The following is a 22927-nucleotide window of genomic DNA, read 5'->3' as shown; positions in this document are numbered from 1 at the left end:
TAAGCGCCAGCTAGCGACTCATTGGTGCTAGATCTCCCATAGTCCAGGATGGCTCTCAGTATGTGAAAAATATTTACTAGCTGTTGGAATGTGCATTGGAGAAATGCATGTGGTAGGTAGCAGTGCTCCTTGCATTGGTGCCATTACTGTGTGACAAGAGGTGAGAAGCAAAAATGGGAGTAAAATGGGGGAATGTGGGGAATGTTCAAAACAGCCAACTCCTTCCAATGTGAGTACTGATCTGATCAATATTTCATGGCACTGCTGCAAAAACAGTTGTTTATTAATTAAGAGAAAAAAATTTAATCGTAAGCAGTATCTGCTAAATGTTGCCTGGATATCCGTATTTATTTATTTATTTATTTATTTATTTATTTTGCAACATTAGCAAATGTGTGTTGCAGTATTCCCACCTAAAACACTATGCATATCAGAAATGAACACCTTTGGCTGAGGGGGTTATGACCATATTTCCAATTTCCAATTTTTTTTTCTGTCTCAAGGTAAGAGGTCTATTTTAATTGCGCTCATTTTGCTGGCATCAAGGCTGCTCATCTCTTTAATTCAAAAGTAATTAGATAGGCCCGATACGGAGTTAGTTGCAACATTTAATGTTAGATGAAACATCAATCATTTTCTCATTAAAGTCTTCTGTGAGCCAAATCCTCAAAATAACTTTAAAAAAAAAAATGAAACAAAATCACTACCCCAGAAATTGTGATAGGCATGCACATAACCTCTGAGATTTCTTTCTGAATGTTTTTTTTTCCCCCCAAGGGACTTGGTATGATTCCTCTTAACAAACAAGTACATTTTCATAGAGAATACTCACTTTTTTAGTGGACTCCACCCTCAAAACCTGTTTTTGGTTTCTGCCCAGAGAAATATCAGGGTTTGTTGCAAAAGCACCACAGATTTGACAACGTTGTGTGAATGAGCGTTTTCGTCACAGTGCTCATTATATCGGAACATTATTTAAATGGCCTCCAGTGGCTCCGGCTGTTACAGCACATGTGATGTGCAATGGAGCTTCGTATTTATGTCTGTTGATAGCCCGCTTAAGCTGGAAAACAGTAATTGAGACCTTAAGAACCAAATCTGGACAGTTAATCCCATTTCAGTCTGGACTTTAATATGCTTGCCTTCTTTATGTAATATATGTATTTCCCCTGTATACGCTGAACAAATCTACACTGATCTGGCACACATGCGTTCAAAGTGAGATGTAACTGATTTCCGTGGTCACTAGTCTGAAATCTCCTAGAGCACTGTTTTGGTGTGATAGATGTTACAGTCAAACGCCTCAGGTTTTCCTCAGGTTTTTTTGAATACCTACCGAATATCTTGGCTTCATATCTTGTACGTGCAGCCAGAAGTAACTGTCTTACAGGAATTTAAACACAATGCAGAGTGAGTCATTTCTGGACATTCAGGGACTTCTGAGAGAATGGCATGTAGAAATACTGGTTTTCCTACAATGGCATTCATCCTGCGCTCTTTCAGTAGCGACTTGAAGGGTTTATGAACACATTGCTACAAGCCTGACTTTATCTTAACCTATCATTAAAGCTGTATTGCATTCACCATTTTTCAACAGTTCACTGCCAGTTGTTTGGTTATTGAATGTGAAAAGCCTATGTGCTAAAAGACATAAAGCCCCACGCCAACCTTCAAACCCAAACCTAAGTCAGGCTGCAGCTATTACCACACAGTGGCTGGGATTCAATGAACATCAAAAATCAATATAATTTGACATGTCCAGTTCCCACCCAAATTTGGAATTTCCCATTAGCTATCTGCATCCGCGTTCGTGCAGTGATATCACTGCGGATTAAGGAAAGAGTAGATCTGTGGTTCTCCTCTGAAACATGCAATGTCACTATCCTGGTTCTTTTCACACCACAGTCCACAGCCAAGATTGCACAGTGCCAAGTCGGCGGAAGACATTTCATGTGCAGCTTTGGCAAGTCCCTGAGTGCCCAATAGACTGGTGGGGGTCCCTAGACAGCGCTAAAACACAAACCCCTAAACTGAGTGAACCCTCCTATCCCGGGGCAACATAAACACCAATTGCATTGTGCCCCATGGAGCTACCAGCCACAGTTGGTACTGGTGTGCTCTTCCCTGGACCAGAACAGTGCTGTAACCCTATGTGTCCTTAATCTTGACTAACAATTAAAAGCAGAGGTGGGAAGCCCAGGGGTCAGAAACTGAAAGTCCTGCCATGTTTCTTCTACTCAGTCAGATGATTTCACTGATTAGTCCTACCTCCTGGGTGAGGAATTGTGCTAAATAGCAAATCCAGGTGATTAGAACAAAATACTGGGGAGGATTCTTACTTTCTGAAAAAGCAATAATTTAAAAAATAATAATTTTATAAAATAGTTTTAAAAGAGTTTAGCAAGTTCACCAGCTAGACATTCACCAAACTGTGTTTCTGAAGAAAAAGTACAAAGCTTGCATTTATCAGTAAGTCAAGGACAAGTGTTAATTGAATACCTTTTGGATGTCTTTTATGTGCCAATAAGTGTTTGTGACATCGCATTAGTACTGCTTTATAGACACCTTAATGATGTTTCTTGGCTATGTGGTAAACTTGGTCTAAATAAATGCAGCCCTCCTGATCGCATTGCCTAAAATCAATTTCAAGGCTAGTTTACACAGCAATCAGTCATCTAAAAGCAATATATTTTGTCTCTGCAGAATGAACAAAGCTCCCACTTCGGGCTTTGAAACGGATGTAGGGAGAAGAACCACCCATCATGTCATGTACCCAGAAAGTGCCAAAAACCTGCAAAACACCACAAACCTGGTGCTGATACCATTCAAGATTTTGGATCTACAGTGGATCATTAGTGCTTTAACCACAGGCACTATTAAACAGTAGGTGACCATGGGCAACACCGGGGATTCATTTGTGTTTGAGCTTTGATATAATAAACGGAATGCACGTCTGACAAACAGGAGCGCTCTTCAAAAGCAGCTCACTCCGAAACATTGTGCTTTGTCCAATATTTGTTCTCTGATGAAAAAGACGCATCAGCTGTCATCGTTATGCTGTGCAATTAATGTTTGTTTGAATTTGTGAGGCAAAGTTAGGGACAAAGAGCGGGAAAATAGCCACCCATGTTTTCTCTGTGGGCAGCCCTCTTGGTTCATGGATGCTCTACTGTTCCTGCCCTGGGTTAGTCGGCTCTTTGATCGTGGTGGATAGTCACCCCTCCTCAGAGCGATAATGAAAGCAGAGCTTTTAAGTGGTGCCACCTGACCGTGGCTCTGTGGAAACTCAGCTTTTTTTCGATTTCCAGTTGCCACTACAGCTTGAAGCGAATAAAAGCCCAGCTTGCCGTGGCAAGAATTGATCACCCTTTTTACCCATGAGAGCGCATGTTTATTGGCACTAGATAAAGTGTGCTGCACTGTGTTATCCTCCAAGCAGTAAAAAATGTTATTGCTTTTAGAAACACGTCCCCTCTTTCTCTCTCTCTCTCTCACTCCTCTCAAAGGGCATACCTCTTGTTCATTAGTCTTCAACCTGCAAAATCTGAACACATTGGTCATTACCCAGTGATAACGTGTGCTCTGTGATCTATGATGGCAGGCAGCCTGATGTCAGACTGTGACATCACTGACTTTCCCAAGGGCTAACATTTGACTCTGTGCCACCCGGCAGGCTGTTGACGTCTCTCTCTCTGTTTTCAACAGCACCTATTTACCTGTGATGGCCAAGATAAAAGCAAACAGGAATAAGGTAAGAGAGCCTGTATCACAATTTGTCACAAGCCTTTTTTTCCAAGTGTGTGTGCACGCATGCACGAGTGTGTGAGCATGCATATGTTATGTTTAGTGTGACTCTTGCTCTCATATGGTGACCTTTATGACTATGTTTTGACACAGGTGCTAATATACAGCCCCACGTTCTTCAAGTACGTCTATGATTCTTGGCTTGAAGGCCATGGGAGATATCCCTCCACCGGTTTCTTAGCCTTGATGTTCGCCATTCACATATGTGATGAGGTAAGCTTATATTTACTCACATTTAGCATTCTTTTTACCTCAGTTGTTCAGAAAAAGCCAAAGTAAACAAACAGGCTTTATCCAATTTGCCCAAGAAAAAAAAGCTAAATAAAGCCAAAGGAAATTGCTGCACTGGTGTGCAGAAATTTTCATTGGCTGATGCTGGTGGCAGTGGAAGTTTGAGCTGGGGTATACTGCCATCTAGTGTTGGTAAAATGCTCTGATAAGCTTTTGTATGCATGATGAGCCACTGGTAGAGTTTTTGCTAAATCAAATTTCATTGACCATTCTGGAATCCCATATAAATCTTATTAATGTCTTGTTAGGACCACAGGTGTTTACATGGTGCTTCTGATTTAATGGACTCTTTTGGGATTTATTCTCAAGTGCTTGTTCAATTTCTAGTTTAGATCTTTTTTTTTTGTTTGTTTAAGATACAGTAGTGTTAAGCCATGATGGGCAGAACAATTTATATGCATCTACGTGTGTCTAGTTGTTCTTTTATTTTGTTTTTACAAAGAAACAATCAAATCAAGTTTCAGTTCCACACCCATGCATATGTATGTGCGCATACAATTGTAATTATATTGTATTATATAAATTTCAAAATGATAATGAAGTTACTACCAATAATAACCAAAGGCCGTCATTTGTTAGTCACTGGAATTTTAGTCATGAAATCGATTCCATTTAACATGAAACTTTCCATCCACTTCCTCTCGGTCCCAGGTGAATGTTTATGGATTTGGGGCGGACAAGGAAGGAAACTGGCACCACTACTGGGAGAATAACCTCTTAGGAGGGGCCTTCCGCCACACTGGGGTGCATGACGGGGACTACGAGTACAACATCACCTTGCTGCTGGCCAGTAAAAAAAAAATCAAGATGTTCAAAGGGAGATGACGGCTCCACACCTGGAAGTATCAGTCGGCCTATAAAATGAACACAACCTCCGAATGGCCTTAACATGCTTTTGGCAAGGAAATACCAAAGGGCCAGGTCAACCTGCCCCCAAAAATCATTGTGGGACTTCATAAGAACCAATGACAAATGTAAGGCAGTATTACATTTTGCCTAAACCTAACTTTTAACTCAATATTCAAAATGGAAAAAGTTTATTAACAAAAGAAAATGTAATGCTGTCTTGAATTTGGTGGATGTTTCGTATGTGAAGTGAAATGACTCTTACTTGACATCAGACATCCCTTGAAACTTAAGGACCTTTTCTGTTTGCAGTCAAGCATATTTAAATCAATGTGAAAGCGTATGTACAGTACCAGGATTCTTGACAATGTTTTGAACGTAACTGGTTTTTCAAACAAAGCTGGGAAGGCAGCAAGTATGAGGATGGCAGATGTTTTTCCGACAACAGGTTCTGCGCATGTGACCGCAGATCAAGGTTTTTTAATTAGTCACGTCGACTGACAACGGACCAGGGTGGTGTCGCGAGTGAAACGCACGGGAATGTATGTAACGAGACTATCAGTGGATTTGCCCTCTTCTTAGAGCATCGCAAAGCCACCTGCGCCAGATGGCTTAGACAATTTATGCATCCGAGTGTGGCTGTTCTTGCTGTGCGGGGTATGGGTGTGAAGTGACAGTAATGGGGGAATTTTGGCAGAACCGAGTGGTACAGCAAACAAAATTTATGCATCTCATTTCCATGCCAACATGAGTGTTGCCGCTCATTGTTTTTCTCCTTCATATACATTACTCACGAAGGATCGCAATGTCTTGATTTTTTACACCAGTGTCTTCAATTAACTGTTTTGTTGCTTCATGTCGTAACTGACGATGAAATCCAGTAAAAGGAAATCACGATGTCCGTTCTATGAATACCTTGGTATGTTTTTAGTTTTAAATTATATATGATTTTTGCCTGTGTGATCTGTATAAACATGGTGAATGATCTGAATTGCCATTTAGCGCATGTCCTACATTGCATTATTTAATGAGGCTTGAAAGAGTTTCTGGGTTATTGCACAGAGTTGTGCTGTATGCACAGCATTATGCAGCATTGTAAATGATGCAGATTTTCAGAAAAGGGATGTGCAAGACCCATAACCTTGTCCATTTTTCCTGAAAGCTCATCACGATCAAAAGCCTGCACTGGCTTCCTAAGCACACCCCGCATATAAAAATTACTGATGATATTGCCACTGTGATTGTAGAAAGGACAGGACCCCGTGGAGTGGCTACAACCTTTGACTTGTGACCGGGTTTCGCCTTTCGAGCCGGGGATCCGGGGTTCACTGAAATGGTGTTTACTGCCTGTCTGCCTCGCGTGATTGCAGTCACTGTCAAATCTGCCCCCACTGTTGTGAACACAGCCTGGAAACAGAGCCGTAATGGATGTCCCTGTGTGAGGGGAATGGAGCATGATGCATAATCTTCTGCGGCTGCCCTTATCTTCAGAAAGGGTCCGGCCGTGAGGCCTGTGTCTCTGTGTAAGAAGTGCCTTATCAATGAAAATCCTAATGTGTAATGTTTGGGATTGGGGGATGGGGGTTATGTGCCTTTTAAACTTAATCTCACATTTTCTAAATGGAATGATTGTTCTTTATTTTATAAAAAATTTTTTGTTTGTTAGTTTTTTTGTTTGTTGTTGTTTTGAATACAGAGGAGCTGCAGTTATATCGTTAAATGTAGAGCATCATCACCATCATATTTTGTTTCCATGTTTTATTAGGAGCCTCAATTTAATCAAGACCCATAGAAATTTATTTTTGTTCATTATCTCTTTTTTCTTCATTTTACATGCCTGTGAATCACCAGGATTTCTGGTATTCTGCCATCACTGGCACATAATTCAGGATTCGATAAATTTAGCACTTAACCAAGATGTAGTGCTGTGTCATAAGCATTTTGCTGCTCATGTGCAATAGGTGATGAGAACGTTTAATTGCATTGCTATTTATTAATGTTGGGAGCAACCAATACTTTAGTCCTTGTGGATTTTATTTGATTGGGAAACAAAAAACATTGAATTGTTACACATAGGGCCAGGTTTTGTTTGTCCTTACCCTTTGGATGACAAATGGATCTTACATAACATCCTGTAGGACACTGTAAGGCTTTCCTCAACTCATTACAGGAAGTTAAGTTGAATAGGCTATGCCAGTTGGGATTTTATGTGATATGAGAACATTCAGTAGTTCCAAAGCCAAAATTCCACAGGATGAAAGTTTGTAAACACCTGTCAGTTTTAAGTTTGCTATTTTATGTCGTGTAACATAGGGTTACATGTAATCTTGCCTGTGCTCACACAAATTAGATTTTCTCATGACTATGCCAAATTCTCAAGACATAAAAGTCCACAAGCCTAAAAAACATCTAATCTCTAAAAAAATGACTTCCAGGAGTTATTTTTAACTCCCAGAGTTGAATTATCACTGATCATTTCAATTTCAAAATATATATGCATTGTAAATGTGCCTTCAACTTTTATAATATCATTTGCATATGTTTATTGCATCATTAACTTTTGTGTCTACTTATGTTTTTTACTGTCACTGACTGTATGTCTGGTGTTGATTATAATGGGATCTTTGATTAAAGTTTACTCTCTGAAAAACAATATATTTTTTTGTATTTGTTTGACAATCCACATTACACCACATCTATTAGTTATTGACAAAACATGCCTGTAAATATGGGCATATTTATAAGGGTAGTTTGAAAAAATGGCTCAAAATAATGCAGTGGTGTCAGTTTTGGTGGTGTTCCTTTGGCCTCTACACTTTGCTCTTGCCATCACTGACACAAGTGAATCTTGGTCTCATCTGTCCACAAGACCTTTTTGCAGAACTCTGCAGGCTCTTTTAGGTACTACTTAGCAAACTGCAACCTGGCCATCCTGTGTGGTTAGCTAGTGGTTTTCATCTGACAATGTAGCCTTTGTAGTTCTGTTCGTAGTCGGACAGTAGTCACTGACACATCCACGTCTGCTTGCTGAAGAGTTTCTGATTTGTTGGTGCCAGAGGGTTATTGTTCATTACGGTGAGAATTCTGCAGTCATTAACTGTAGAGGTCTTCCTTGGGCTACCAGGTCCTTTGAATTACTGATCTCACCAGCACTCTTTTTTAAAAATGATGTTCCAACCAGTTTATTTTTGTCAGCCTAAGGTTTGGTCTATGTCTCTGACTGTTTTTCTTCTTATTATTTTTCATCTTCATAATGGCTTCCTTGACTTTCACTGACACAACTCTGGTCTGTTGACAAACACCAATAACAGACTCCAAAGGCAATCAGAAGCCTGTAGAATCGAGAATAGATACAGAAAGCTCTCTTATACCTGCACCAAGGAAGCAATTGAACGCACCTGACTCATCAGAAACATCTGTAAAGCCATTTGTCCAAAACATTATGATGTAATGAAATAAAGGGACTGTGTATAAAAATTGCTGTTATTTCTACATGGTGAAACCAAAATGTATAAAACTCCCCTTTAATAAAAGCTGAGCATCTGCGCTTTAACCACATGTGAATTGTTTAATTACAAATATAAAATTAAGTACAGTAGAGTACAGAGCCAAATCAAGAAAGACATGTCTTTGTCCCAAACAATATGTATCTCACTGGAGCTCACACATTGGATTTGAAATGAAACAATGGACACGAGGTCAAAGTGCAGACTGTCAGCTCTAATTTGGTATTTACATCCATATCAGGTTAACCATGTTGGAATTTCAGCCCTTTTTATGCATAGTCCTCCAATTTTTGGGAGACCAAAGGTAACTGGTGTTGCTGTGCCAATGCCAGTAAAGCTGGCCATCATGTGGAAAAATTGGAATAAACCGATCAGAGACATCACCGGGTGCGCCAAAATCAACTGTTTGGTACATTTTTAAGTAGCAAGAACAGACTGTTGAGCTTAGCAATAGCAAACAAGCTGTTCACAACACAAGACCACTGTTCATAGACTGCTTTCAATTGTGAAGAAAGAATCTTTTTCAATCATAAAACAGATCAAGAACACTCTCCATGTTATTTGAACAGATGTGTCAAAGATTAAAATAGAGAGAAGAATGCACCAGCATAACCTTGGTGGGTTCACCGCAAGATGCAAACCACTGGTAAGCCTCAAGAACAGAATGGCCAGGTTAGAGTTTTCTAAAAAAAATTTTAAAAATTAAAAAGTACATAAAAAACTGTCTTATGGACAGATTAAATAATTGTATGAAAGTCTTGTGGGCAGATGAAATTAGTATTAACCTGTCCCAAAGTGATGGAAAGACAAAACAATGGAGAAAGAAAAGAACAGCTCATGATCCAAAGCACCCCCCTCATCTTGAAAACATAATATAGGCAGTGTTATGGCTTGGTCGTGTATGGCTGCTCCTGGAACTGGCTCTCTTGTTTTTACTGATAATGTGACCGCTGACAGCAGCAGCAGAATGAATTCTGAAGTGTACAGGAACATCTTATCTGCTCAGATCCAACCGAATGCCTTGAAACTCATTGGACAGCACTTTGCCTTGCAGCAGGACAGTGAGCCCAAGTGCGCTGCTAAAGCAACCAAGAGTTTTTCACGGCCAAAAAGTGTAATGTTTTTGACTGGCCAAGTCAATCACCTGACCAAAATCCAAATTAACATTTGTTTCACTAGCTGAAGACAAGACTGAAGGTAAAAAATCCCCAAAAGCAACAGGAACTGAAAATAGCTGCAGTACAGGACTGGCAGAGCACACACGAAAACACACACATAAAAAGAAAGGTACTACATGAATACCCTCCTTTCGGTCTCTTAATCAACAAATTACAATATTAAAATCTGAAATATTCTTCAAAAAGTATGGAAGGTAATCGTTTCACTCCTTTTTATAAAGTGAGAATCATCTGGCTTTGTAGGAGAGCAAGGCCAATCTCAAATATTGCAAATAAGTAATATTTTAGGTGCTACACAGTATAAAGAAACCATTTATGTAGTTCTACACTGCACTCAGTAATTTATTAAACAAGATTCCTTTCATTCCACTTTAACTGAGTTTGAATCTGTTATATTTGCAGAGAGCAACACTTGTACGGGCTCATAGTCTATTGCCAAATATGGCACCAATATGACATAATTAAACTGATATTTTTTAATAAAGCTAGCAAATGTTCAGTTATCAAATAATGCTTTGACTGTGTGATCCAATACTCTTTATTTTGGTTTAGTACAAAAAATTAGAATTACTTACAAGAATAAGTCATTTTTTATCATTTTTGAATAAATAAATAAAAATTCAGCTCTAGTGCTCACCAGCAGTTATTTCCTTTTTTCCTCTGTAACAGTTATTTTTAGGTCCCTTTAAGTGAGCATGGACATTATATTTGGACAGACCCCACTGCAGTGTAGAGTTGAGAGTGTTGTATAGAAACCATTTCATGTTGTTCACCACAGCTGCAGACCTCATGTACATACAATAAAACGAAGAGTTACATCTTTCATAGTTATTTCCAGCTTCCAATGATATGAAGTACCTAAAGTTACTCTCAAGCTACAGTTTAGTTACAGCAGAAAGGATCATAGAGACTTGATTTATAGTGCATAGTCTAACAGTAGCTTTACACGTCACTGTCCATTGTTTTTACATTTGTAGTTCTTATTATATACTACATACAATAAAAAGTGAATCTGGGAGGATGTAAATATAGCACAAAGAAATCCTTAACAATAAAAATGTTAATTTGAATCTTTAAATGAGTATCTCTATTTGTGAAAAATGTGCATTTGTGGCAAACACACGACTTTTTGATTTTGCCTTAACAAGAGGCTCCTACGTAATCCAAACCTATTTTCTAAAGCACATCCATCCTACAGATATATATATTTTTTTAATTACTGTGTTCCAATATCGCTCTGCACAGTGAATTGTGTTCACGTCCTGCATGCAGATCCACACACTGTCTGCAGAGGATGCCACAGTTGTTGTTTTTTTTTTTTACAGGATCAGGACCAGTCACAATCACACTCAAAAAAATAAATTATTGGACTGACATAACCCAGTTAAGTCAACACCTTCCACGACTGTGTTCATTAGTACCAACATTGTATGACACTGAAAAAACAGAATCTAATCACAAAATTTATCTTGCAAATTAGGTAATGTGTGTGAGTGTAACTTTAAAATAACAATTTTGCATTAGAAAAACATAGATCCCACTTCAAGTAATGATTGTGGAGATTACAAAATTAAGCTGGTTTGACATCTAAATAGACTTTTGAAACTCTGATATCACACACTCAAAATAATGACTATAGAACTGTTTAAATAAAGTTAGTTGTACTTAGGCTATGCATTTAGTTGCTCATACAGAGTGGTCTTGATCAAACAACATTAAAATCTCATGCAAAAAATTGTCTTAATTATTTAAGTAGAGTTTTAAAAAGTATTTATTATCAGCAGTACGACTTTAATGTTTTACTCACAAGCATCTTTCATTTGCTTCACTTAGGCATGCTTCTACAAAATTTAACTTCCATGGTCAAAAGTCAAATACATATTTCTTATATTTAATTGTGATTTCGTACTACTACTACTACTACAACTAATAATAATAATAATATGCATTAAGGTAGCCAAAGCAGCTACTAATAGCCTACTTTCTCCATGCACAAAAACATCCATGTCTGATTGGGATGGCAGGCATGCTATCCTGCCAAGTTACACCTTGGAGGGGCACTGTGCCCTATATACCTATACAGCAGAGAGAGGCATTTTCCAGGGTTTACTAGTTCCAACCGAATTAAGCACAGTGACCACAGAAGTTCAACCCTTAAAAACATTAGCTTCTGTACCTTCTAACCTCATCTCAACAGACAGAATTCACAAATAACTTCACATGTCGACACAGTAAAACCACATATTTTGGGGATTTTGCATTTTTACTCCTTCTTTTTGACCACATTTTCTTCAGATGGTAAAATTAAAAGAAAGAAAGAAAAAAGGGCCAAGTTACTTATAATAATTTTGGAAACATTGGGTTGCACAGCTTTGGAATACAGCTTGTTTAATTAGTGTGAGATAAGATAGCCAAGTTACAATATATCGTTTTCTTGTAACTTGGCCCAATTTTGACAGTACTTTTAATGGCAGGCCTAGATTTTACACATTTTAATGAATGGCTCAGACAGTGCTTTTGTATTTGTGAGTAATTTCGCATTTTTGTAAGTTGAAAACGTATTTTCCTTCAGCAGATCTTTTTTTACAGTCCATGTTCCGATAACTTTGTCTGCAGCTGGAGACAATAACCTGTCTCGCTCTGCAGTTGGAAATTACCGCTCACGGGCTGGGCTTGGGAGCAGAGTGCAGCTCTTGCGTACCAGGAAGTCAGTCAGCAGAAGAAAATTTCCGTGTTTACAGCCATGACAGGAGCGTGAATGCAGAAAATCATTCAGGTAAATTAATAAATCATTTATCAAATGAGATATGAGGTATTGCTAATTCGAAATTAGACCTGCTGACATGCTTCTAATTGTGATATTTCGGCATAACAAGGTAACGTTAGTGCACCTACCCAGTAACGTTGCTTGTTATATAGCCAACTAGCTAGCAAACGTTAGTTTCATTTTCTGTTTTCTGAAATTTGGTAGACATAACCCGAAACGGTGAAGTAAATAGCGGAAGTAAAAGTTAACGTAAAAGTTAACGTATGTGTTAGCTACATAAATACATTTCTCTAGTTGGGTTACTTAGCTAGACTAGCTAAATTAAATAATGCAAACGAAATAATTATCTATAATTCCGTTCGCTAGCTAGCTAGTGTGGTGATGTGTTATTAGCTTGCTAGCTAGTTTGGTCACTTCGAGATGGTTAGCTTGCTAACGCACCTAGTTAGCTACTCGGCCAGGTGTGCGTGTTTTAGATTTGTGCCAGTTTATTAGAGTAGATTCATGCACTGGAAATCAGTCTAAATCCAAATCTATCAAACAAATGTACGTTGCAACTTAACTTATTAGCCAAGTAAGTTATTGATATGATAACTTGTTCGCTGGAGTTGTATATGCGAGAAGTTGATTGTTATCGAGTTAGTCTACCGGGATTCGCGTAAATTTATGAACGCTCAGGCCCTTAGCTGCTTTAGCTGGTCAGCACAATGTTAGTGGGTTTGGGTGTTGTGTTACACAACGTCACTTTTGAAAGTGTGTATTTCTTCTTTTTAAGAAACATGTCTGAGGAAATCGTGGAGGAGCGGACTGTTGAGGTGTATGAAATACCTGCCGAAATTGAGGATGAATTCTTGATGTTGTACTTTGAAAACAAGCGGCGTTCTGGAGGGGGACCACTGGTGTCTCTGAACAGGAGGGGTAGCTGTGCAGTGTTGGTGTTCGAAGAAGCAGAGGGTAAGACCTATAATAATAATCGTTATACATGTATACTGTAACAGTTACATTACATTACATTACATTCATTTGTCAGACGCTTTTATCCAAAGCGACGTACAAAAAAGTGCATTTCATGGTCATAGACAACTGCGAAACACAGGTTCAGTAAGGTACAATACTTATTTTGTACAGCTATTTCTAGCCAAGAGCACAGTTCACACAGTGAACACTATTCTGACCTAACCTCTACAAAACAAACTAGGCAGAAGAATAAGCTACAGTATTAGGACAAATACAAATTACGATGTTACAAATTAGTGCTGGGATGGGGCAGCATGTAACAAGTGACATGAAGGGGAGGGGGGGGGGATTTAGAGTGAAATATACAGCGTGGTGGTGGTTAGTCTAGGTATAGTCTGAAGAGATGAGTCTTCAGGCCACGGCGGAAGATGGGTAGTGAGGGGGAGGTTCGGAGAGGGACGGGGAGTTCGTTCCACCACTGGGGAGCTAGGGTGGAGAAGCTCTGTGATCCCTTTGGGCGGGTGGGAGGGGTTACAAGGCGCCCTGCTGCCGCAGAGCGGAGTGGTCGAGCAGGCACATAGAATTGAGTCATGTCCTGCAAGTAGATGGGGGCTGTCCTGTTGGCAGCAGTGTAGGCAAGGGTTAGGGCTTTGAACCAGATCCTGGCGGCGACCGGTAGAGGAGTGACATGGGAGAATTTGGGGAGGTTGTAGATGAGTTGGGCAGCGGCATTCTGAATCATCTGTAGTGGCTGTATGGCACAAGCTGGCAGGCTTGCAAGGAGAGAGTTGCAGTTGATTCTTTAGAGAATGTCTTGGATTTTGCAAACTATAATTTAAAATATAATTTCACTTATTGTCATTCATATATTGATTGTCTTTCTTTAACAGTTGCTGCAAGGGTTTTAGCCAAAGAACCCCATGTGCTGCAGGGTGCTTCGCTGACCGTTAGAAAGCAAGCCCCTAAGGACCCTGGGAAGTTGCTGCTCCGTGGGATGAACCCCAGAACCAGCCTGGAGCTGCTGGAGCTATATGTGGAGAATGTCACAGGGATAAAAGATGGAGGCTACACATTATACCCTTCCCAAGGGAAAGACTTAGCTCTGATTCACTTTCACAAACCGATTTCAAAGGAAGGTTTGTGGCATTTTCCCTTCAAAATAATATGATTAAGACATAGACAGTAATTGAGGAAATCTTTATACAGTATGTGATAAAAATGACTCCAAATATTGAAATTGTGCCCAAATATGTCATGCGGTGTGTAATATCAGTACTATAAATGCTGTCATACATTATGAAGATATTGTGAAATTATTTCTTATTTCTCTGGACAGAAATTCAAAGATTGTTTGCAAAAATCAATGAGAAGCTGTTGGATGGAGCCACGATTCAGCCGGAACAGATTGAACAGACAAACACCATTTTGGTGGAGAACCTTGCTCCCAGCACCACTGAAGACATGCTCACTCTTTATTTTGAGAGTAGACGTGGGGGTGGGGGGGAGGTGAAGGAAGTCAACATGATTTCAGAAGGGAGAGCCAAAGTCATCTTTGTGGACTTTGAACGTAAGATGCTTCATAATTACATAATACTACTTGAATTACTACCTGCTTTGAATTCAGTTGCATGAACAAGATTCCATTCCATAAGAGTCTCACACTAACATTTTAAGATCTTTCTGTGATCTCGTTAACATATTTTACCTTGTATAGACTAATTGTGCAAAGCATTTTATGTTATAAATTATATGCTGCAATGTTCAAATCGTGAGTTTACATTAAGATTTTCAATTTGGATTCGATAGTGATATGTGTGTGGATTTGTCATAAAATCTACTTGTTTCATTCTACAGCTGTGGAACGCATACTGAAACAGACCCACAAACTGGAGGAGTGTAATTTGAACATCCAACCTTACTATGACTTCATGGAAAGAAAAGCAAACCCACAATCTTTGAGCCCTCTGAATGGTATAGGGCAACTGAGCGATAATATCGAACATGTGCTCACAAGCAGTCTTGGTATAGATGAGAGTCCTCTCATAGCAATGGATACATCAGTTTCAGAAACCCTTCCCACCACAGTACGGGGATTGGAAACAGTAGAAGAGGCCGGGGATAGGGTCGGTCTAGCACCACGGGCAGAAGCAGTTGAACCAAACAAGGTGAACATTCTGTGTCGCGCACCCTCTATTCCTTTTTCCAGTCACATTTCCCTACCAGACCCAATGAAACTCAACCTGTTGAAGAATAGCCTGCTCTTCCAAGACCTCCAGAAGTCTCACTCCAGCTTTGATATCAGAATCATGGACAGCGCTGTGGAGATCTCAGGACCAAGCCAGCCTGGTGTCCAACAGCTGAAGAGTCAAATCCTTGAGTTCTTCAGTGAAATTGCACAGGCGCATCTAACATTTGATGAGGAGAAGGCCAGATTACTTGTGAGGGACGAGGTGAAAGACAGACTACTGGAGCATCTGAAACGGCAGGGCCTGCCGTCCACCTACACGGTGTCGGATGGCGTGGTCACAGTCACGTCGTCATCTCTAAAGGCTGTGAACGAAGCTTGTAAATTTATCAAGTCTTCGATCTCTGAATTCAACCTAGCAGTCACCCCAGAATATGAGTGCATGCTATATTCCAGGGAGTGGTTTGCATTCTTAGACTCATTGGGATTCTGCACTGTCGCCAATGGAGAAAACCAGATTAAAGTTGTGACTCTGGCTGGTATGGAGAACGAGAAGAAGGACGGTATCATTGGGTTTCTTAGCACGCCTATCCAAGTGGAGACGGTGATTACCATGGAGCCCGGGAAATTGAAATACATTCAGATCCACTGTCACCAGCTACTGGCTGACATGGAACAAGTCTCAATATTTCCACTGGAATCAGAAGACGTCACTGGATTTAGAGTATGTGTTTTACATTATGGTATTATCACACCAACATAGTGTCTTCATGCAGCAAGGGCAGGGTATTAGTAGGTTTAATAATGGTTTTATTTCATTTAGCTGTTAAGTGGCACTTAGCTGCTATTTTGAGCTACTCATGTGCATTTTGATTACTTGAATACATTGGCTTTTCAAAATAACTGCACAAAACAGTTGTTGCATTTAAAGTATCTCTATGTTGCAGTCACAGTAGTAGTTAGTGTAGTCTTTTAGGTGCAGTGACTGTTCAGCTCAGTTGGTGGACTGCAGAGTGAAAAGAAGTGCCACTTGCCTACATATGTTGGATGCGTTCTGAAACATATTCGCTAGCCTGTGCTCTCTTGTATTAACCGAGGATATTGCTCCAGCAGTACAGGCCTACAAATACAGTTGGCTATTTCAGATTTGGAAGCATCAACAAAAAGTCAGTTTCTTTGTGGTTCTGACATTATGATGGTTTACAGTTGCATGGGAACGCAAATGCCTGCCAGATTGTGGACGAGGTACTGCGAGGCGTGGTGAGCTCGGTGCTCACGAGGACCATAACCGTAAACCAGCCAGGAGTGGCCCGCTTCCTGGTCGAGGGGGAGGGAGCCAGCATCCTTGCAGAAATGCAACACAAGTTTCAGGTTTACATCAGCACGGAGAAAGTCCACTGGGAACCTCTGGAAGACCAGGTGATCCAGCACTTACTTAGCCACAATTCATAGTCATCCACAGTTTTTTTTTTTTTTTTTTTTTTGCATTTATTAATATTACCAGTATCCCACAATGCACTTAAGAGATCGATAAATCATGGCAGTGTATCACATCCACAAAATAATGACCACAAGTAACTTTCTCAGGGTACTATGAAAATCTGTTTGTTTTTGTTTTTTTTGAGTATGGACTTGTTTACATGCTAATTTGTCCTCTTTCCCCCAGGACATCTATGAACTGGCATGGAAATTGACATCTGAGCAAAACTTTAAGAGAAGCCTCTCGGACAGCCACTCTGGCTCTGTACACCGTCTGAGCCCAGCTTTAAGCAGGACTGATCTTAACTCTAATGATGTCGATGGTGCTGACAGAGGTTTGTTGGCTCAAAGTGGGAAATGTGTTGCCTTTGTCAAACTGTAAAGCCATTTATTATTTTTAATGTTTAATATTATAAATAATGATTTAAATGCCTTTAATATTTAATCTCAAATTGTTCATTTTTTCGCAATTTACCTGCTTAAAGAGTATGAAATTTAAACAGTGACAACTTAACTTTTATTTTATGAAATATAGAATGGTGTTTGAAAACCAAGGTGAAATATATGTATGTCCTAATCAATGCTCTTAATGGAATCGACTGTTTAGCCGGAGTTTCTGTGGTGTTTTACTTTGAATGCATTTTTGCAGAACTAATAGAGGAGGCAAAGAGGCTCGTCTCAGTCATTGATCCAGTACAAGATCTGGAAGGAGAGGATTTGTACACTGCTGAACCTATGGCTCTCAGTTTATCCATTGACACAGACAACCAGGATGATGATTGTACCATGGTTGTGGAAGAAGTGCTGCGGGTTGCACCAGAAGGAAAGGATAACGCCGAGCTACAGACTGAAGAAGAAGCAGCGGCCTGTGCCAAGCCACCCTCCGTGGGGCCTTTAATGACACAAACAGACCTTGAGGAGGATGCTATGCTGTCCTTGGCGATACAGTACTCAATGGAACAAGGCAGCTCAGCGGCAGATTCAGACGACGAACTGCAGAAAGTTCTGGAAATGTCCAGGAGAGAAATGCAGCACGATAGCGCCGCTGATTCTCAGCTTGAGAAGGCCATCCACATCTCGCTCCAGGATGCCATCAAGGCCGCCAACACTGCGGAAATTTGCGTGTTCGCTGGCTATAACCATGACCTGATCAGAGTAGACATTGCCCTTGGGAAGAAGGTCAGCCTGAGGCAGTGCGAGGAGAAGGTCGAGCACAAGTGCCTTAAGAGCCTGTCCGAGCACCAAAAGAAGTGTGTGGATCTCATCCAAAGGAAACATGCAGTGCAGGTTCTCGTCCAGGGAACCACCGCCACAGTCTCAGGGTTTAAGGACTACGTCTTGGAGGCGGTCGCCGACCTGAAGAAGCTGCTGAGCAAGATTTCGAACATGGAGTCTGATTCTGAAATTTTGCGCAATGTGCAGTGGGTATGGCACGACTCAAACTCACAGCCAATACCGTACCCTGCCAGCGCAACTGTTTTCATAGAAAATGCCTGGAAAATGAGGCAGAAGAAGATCGATATTGTGTTTGATGATAGACCTTACAGCATTGACTTTGACAAAATGGAGGAATATAACATTTCCTCCGGGAAGTCTATTCAGATCGAGAGGAAAATTCTGAGTGCCGTCGACTTGTACATGGACATACCAGGTACAGTAAAATAAATTCCCCAGTGATTTGCCAAGCTAAAAGTCAATGCATTTGTATTGTCATTATGTTGCTTACCTCTGCTATACATTTTCACTATGCATAGTGGAATTGAGTGCTTAATAATGTACAATACATGGATTACATTATTAAATATCCAGTGTTGACAATTAATGCAGTAGACACTAGCATTGGATTGATAGAACAACTAATGGGAGTAACTAAAATTCCACACTCATAGCCATTGGTATGGGTAGATGTATGTTTATTTTTGGCTTGCCAGGACTGTTTTAAATAATACTGTTCAATCTTCTTGGTCAGATGAGGATTTCAGCCTCTTATCTAACCTGCCTGATGCATCCAGAGTTGATGAGGACTCCGATGAGTTCCAAGATGTTGTCAGAGAGTTTTATGAAAGTATTCAGGAATACCACAACAAAATAAAAATTATAAAGGTACGATCTGGGCTCTTCTCAGGAAAATGTGCACAAACTCCCTGAAGCTAATTCTGAAGATACATTAAAAAAAGGCAGAACTTTCCAGTGTATTGTGAAATCCAAAGTTACATAGCACCTGCTATTTCGACTTTTTTCAGGTGGACAAACTTACGAATACGCTTCTTTACAATCAGTATAAGTTAAAAAAGGCCAGTATGCTACGGAGTGGCACGAGCGCAGAGGTGGAGAGAACTCTATACCATGGAACAGGTGAAACCAGCGTGAAGGAGATCTGTGTTCATGGTTTCAACAGAAGCTTCTGTGGGAAGAATGGTATGGGACTACGGATTGCCGGTGTTTTAATTTGGTTCATTGGTTTGATGGACAGGTTGTGTTTTGGTAGCTGTGTATGTGTGGGTTAGATACGATTTTATGCCTTGCATTTTTTTTCTGGAATTGATAAATAGACTCTGAAATGGCATAATGTTTTTTTCCCTCATTGTGCTGATGTGATGACTTTTAATGTTTTCTTTCCATAGCTACTGTGTACGGCCAAGGGGTGTACTTTGCAGTGAATTCGGCTGTGTCCGTCTCAGACCAGTACTCTCCACCCAATGCTGATGGATACAAGTACGTGTTTGTGACGAAAGTGCTAACAGGGGACTTCACTAAGGGAAGACATGAAATGAAGACTGCACCCCTGAAAGAGAACTCCGATGTTCCCTTAAGATACCACAGTGTGGTAGACAACGAGAACTCGCCTACCCTGTTTGTCATCTTCAATGACACGCAGGCATACCCAGAATATCTTATCACATGTAAGAAAATCCACGGTTGAGGCCATTTTACTTCTGCGCATTCTCATTGTCTGCAAGTCTGTGGTTACAGAAATGAAAGGCTGGTGTAAACTAACCTTTAGCTTTTATTCTTGGAAGGAGAAGTGCTTTAATAGACATCATTAAAAGTACTTTTTCATGTGTAACACCGTTTACATTATTATCTTTATTTAGATTCATGGCAAGGAAAATTAGGGGGAATGCCACAGTGGTTTTTGAACTTCTGTAATTTAATTTTAATTTGTTTTCTTTTTATTTGTTTTGCTTTTATTTACATTATCTTGTGGATGTTTTGAGCTAAAAATGTCTTTGGTGGACTGCATTTTCTTTGATTCTCAGACAGCTTCCTTTGAGTCAGAGCCTATTTTAATCACAGTATGCTTTCATAACAATGAAGTCACAATGAAGTTGAACTCCTTAGGAATGTCTATCCAAATGACATGCACATGTAGAACACTGTAATTAAAATGTATCAGTATATACAGAGCATACCTTTCCTAGATTTGCTGTAACATGCGTGCAGTGCTAGCTCTAACAGACCAAAGTAGTAATGTGATCAGGGTGTGGAATTAACACCAGCCACCAGCCAAATGCTGGTAAAGTTTTGATTGCGGTTGGTGAGATTCTTTACTCTAGCAGTCACTTTGGCAGGTGACCAACCAAGTTGTGTTATATTGTACAAACTAATGTGGGTGATAAATGTTTTAAATGGCTGGTGAGTCCACAAGCCATTCTGGCCTGTCTATGAAAACGTTAATTTCATACCCCAAATGTCCACTTTGATTGGACATGAAGCAAATGAATGTATAGCATAATATTTTCATGAATATGCTTACAGAATAGCTGGCATTTAGTCATAAGCCATTGAGATGGTAATCAGTAATTTGCGCTTTAATTTGGACCTTTTCTGTCTTGGGGTTTGTGAATAGATGTGTCTATTGTTTCCTTGAATTTTCTGTAACTAAATGAATGGTCATTGAAATCTTGATTTTGTTCACTATGAGCCTGTAATTTTTTTTAGCTTTTGAGCAAAAATAAGAATTGTGGCATTTTGAATGAAGATCTCAAAAGAGGGTTGGGCTGTTTTGGATATTTTGAGTAAACGACAGGCTGAAATGAAATGCAAAAAACAAACACGATGAGGGTACTGTAGGTAAAGGATATGTGATGACACATTAAATGATTATTGCATACTGAGTGGAGGATTTGCACTTTCAGGCGAATTACAGTATAATTTTGTGCCTTCATTTTTAATATATATTTTAATATATGTTTCTAACCATGCTCTGACAGGTTAAGCACCACCTGCCACTGAAGCTTTGGATAGGTTGCTGCTTACTAAACATGTGTCTAGTCCTGAATTTCTCATTCCCAAATGTCACTCCCAATCTTTTTTTGTTTTCACATATAAAGCAGTATATTGCCAGTGACAGCTTATATTTTCAGTGGTGAAAACACATGAAAAGTAAAGTAACTAGGCTGCTGATTGGCTCAGTGCTAACTAACTCAGATGGGATGTTAGTATCTCATCACTCACCAGTGGCCCATGTTGCTCAGTGGGGTACCCGCAAGTTTAGCCTGTTGAGCTGCACAAAGAGTTTTCCTCTGTCTTGCATCAGTGGGAGTCTGAGTAGTGCACTGTGGTATGATAAGCCATGGCTGACATCACATACATTGGAGGAGAGTGTATGCTTGTCTGTACACTTCTGAATTCAGATTCAGATCAACTTTATCCCACACGGGGAAATGTGTTTGGTCCAGTGCTCCAGACATAAAAACACCATGAAATACACAGTTAGACCACAACATAATAAAACACATTTGATCACATTGAGACAGAATAAAGTCAAATAAAAACAGTCAATCCAAATCAGTAAAATCAAGTTTGATATAAAAGTGCAAAAGTGTGAGTGACCAACTAAAAGACCTGTTGATTAAACCTGCATGTTATACAGTCTGATGGCTGTTGAATTGATGGTGGAGGTTGAAGTGAAATTTGCAGTACACGTATGATTGTGTATTTCAAATTGGTGAGAAAATGGGTGCAAGCATAAAAACTAAATGATTAAAACAGTTTTATGTTATGGGAGTGTCAACAATGTACTCGTGTTTGTTTCATTAAAAATCAAAGTGTGTTTTCAAACAAGATTTTAGTTGTTCTGTCCAAAAATTCCAGTCTGGCTAATGATTTTAAACAATGGTGCTCCGGACCACATTGGGAGGTTTTATTCCATCACTAGGAGGTCAAGTACAGATAGCCATCATGAATGGGAGATTTGACTGCAGGGAGGAGAGCGCCAGTTGCTTTGATGTTGCAGAACGTTGAGATCTGGCCAGTGTGTAGGGTTTGAAGGTTGATTGGAGGTATGGTGGAGCTGTTCCATTTGCTGCACTTTAGACTATACCAAGGTTTTCGCCAATGAAAGCTGTAACAGGCAATGAAGTGCGACGAGGAGGGATGGGATGAGTACACCTAAGAAGATTACAGACATTCATTCTGTACTAGCTGCAGAGGTTTATTGGCACAAGCAGGAAGACTGGTTCAAAAAGCGTCACAACAGTCCAGACATGAGCATACCAGGGCCTGAATTATGAGCTTTTTGAGCTTTTAGAGAAGGTTGTGGGGAAATCAAAATAACATAATTATTTGTGAAGCATACCCAGGCTTGGAAATTTGACTTTTCTGTTTAGTCAGAAGGAAATTATGTATTTATTAATGATGGAACGTGGTTCTCGTCAGTATGCCAAATTTGTAGAACTACCATATAGCCCCAAATGAATGCCTTGTATACAAATTACAGACTAGACACACTGATCATACATGCGGCGTGAAGACTAAACGTCAAACTATCATTCTCAGAGTTATATGACTAAAAATACATTTTTAAATGTTAGTATTCAGATCTATAGTGTTAGATGCATTATGCTTCATGTAACGCGAAAACAAAACCGCACATCTAGGAACCTTTATCAAGATCCCTTGTTGCACCCCC

The 22927-nt window shown here is 39.8% G+C and overlaps 2 protein-coding genes across 3 annotated transcripts in view; both read left to right on the top strand.

The window, feature by feature from the left end:
• The window catches only part of LOC135261691 (CMP-N-acetylneuraminate-beta-galactosamide-alpha-2,3-sialyltransferase 1-like), a 31869-nt gene extending 24275 nt beyond the window's left edge, over positions 1-7594 (top strand). The window contains exons 4-7 of the mRNA XM_064348225.1: positions 2704-2883; positions 3706-3751; positions 3898-4017; positions 4747-7594. Coding sequence (XP_064204295.1) covers positions 2704-2883; positions 3706-3751; positions 3898-4017; positions 4747-4920 — 520 coding nt within the window. The 3' untranslated portion in view covers positions 4921-7594. The remainder of the gene's footprint in view (positions 1-2703; positions 2884-3705; positions 3752-3897; positions 4018-4746) is intronic.
• Positions 7595-12244: 4650 nt separating this feature from the next.
• parp10 (poly(ADP-ribose) polymerase family member 10) lies at positions 12245-21131 on the top strand. 2 transcript variants are annotated; one of them, XM_064348223.1, is made up of 11 exons: positions 12245-12401; positions 13168-13346; positions 14240-14485; positions 14686-14916; positions 15204-16258; positions 16741-16953; positions 17201-17348; positions 17663-18664; positions 18983-19116; positions 19257-19431; positions 19638-21131. In XM_064348223.1, exons 2-11 carry the CDS (start codon positions 13172-13174, stop codon positions 19934-19936), a joined length of 3678 nt encoding a protein of 1225 aa, XP_064204293.1. In that variant the 5' UTR covers positions 12245-12401; positions 13168-13171; the 3' UTR covers positions 19937-21131. The 2 variants fall into 2 exon arrangements, with proteins under 2 accessions (XP_064204293.1, XP_064204294.1); XM_064348224.1 differs by lacking the exon at positions 12245-12401 and adding an exon at positions 12827-12966.
• The last annotated feature ends 1796 nt before the right edge of the window (positions 21132-22927 follow it).

This window comes from Anguilla rostrata, chromosome 8 (assembly GCF_018555375.3).
Source record: "Anguilla rostrata isolate EN2019 chromosome 8, ASM1855537v3, whole genome shotgun sequence".
Lineage (NCBI taxonomy): Eukaryota > Metazoa > Chordata > Actinopteri > Anguilliformes > Anguillidae > Anguilla > Anguilla rostrata.
The sequence above is the reverse complement of the archived record's forward strand: the minus strand, read 5'-3'. Positions and strand labels throughout refer to the sequence as shown.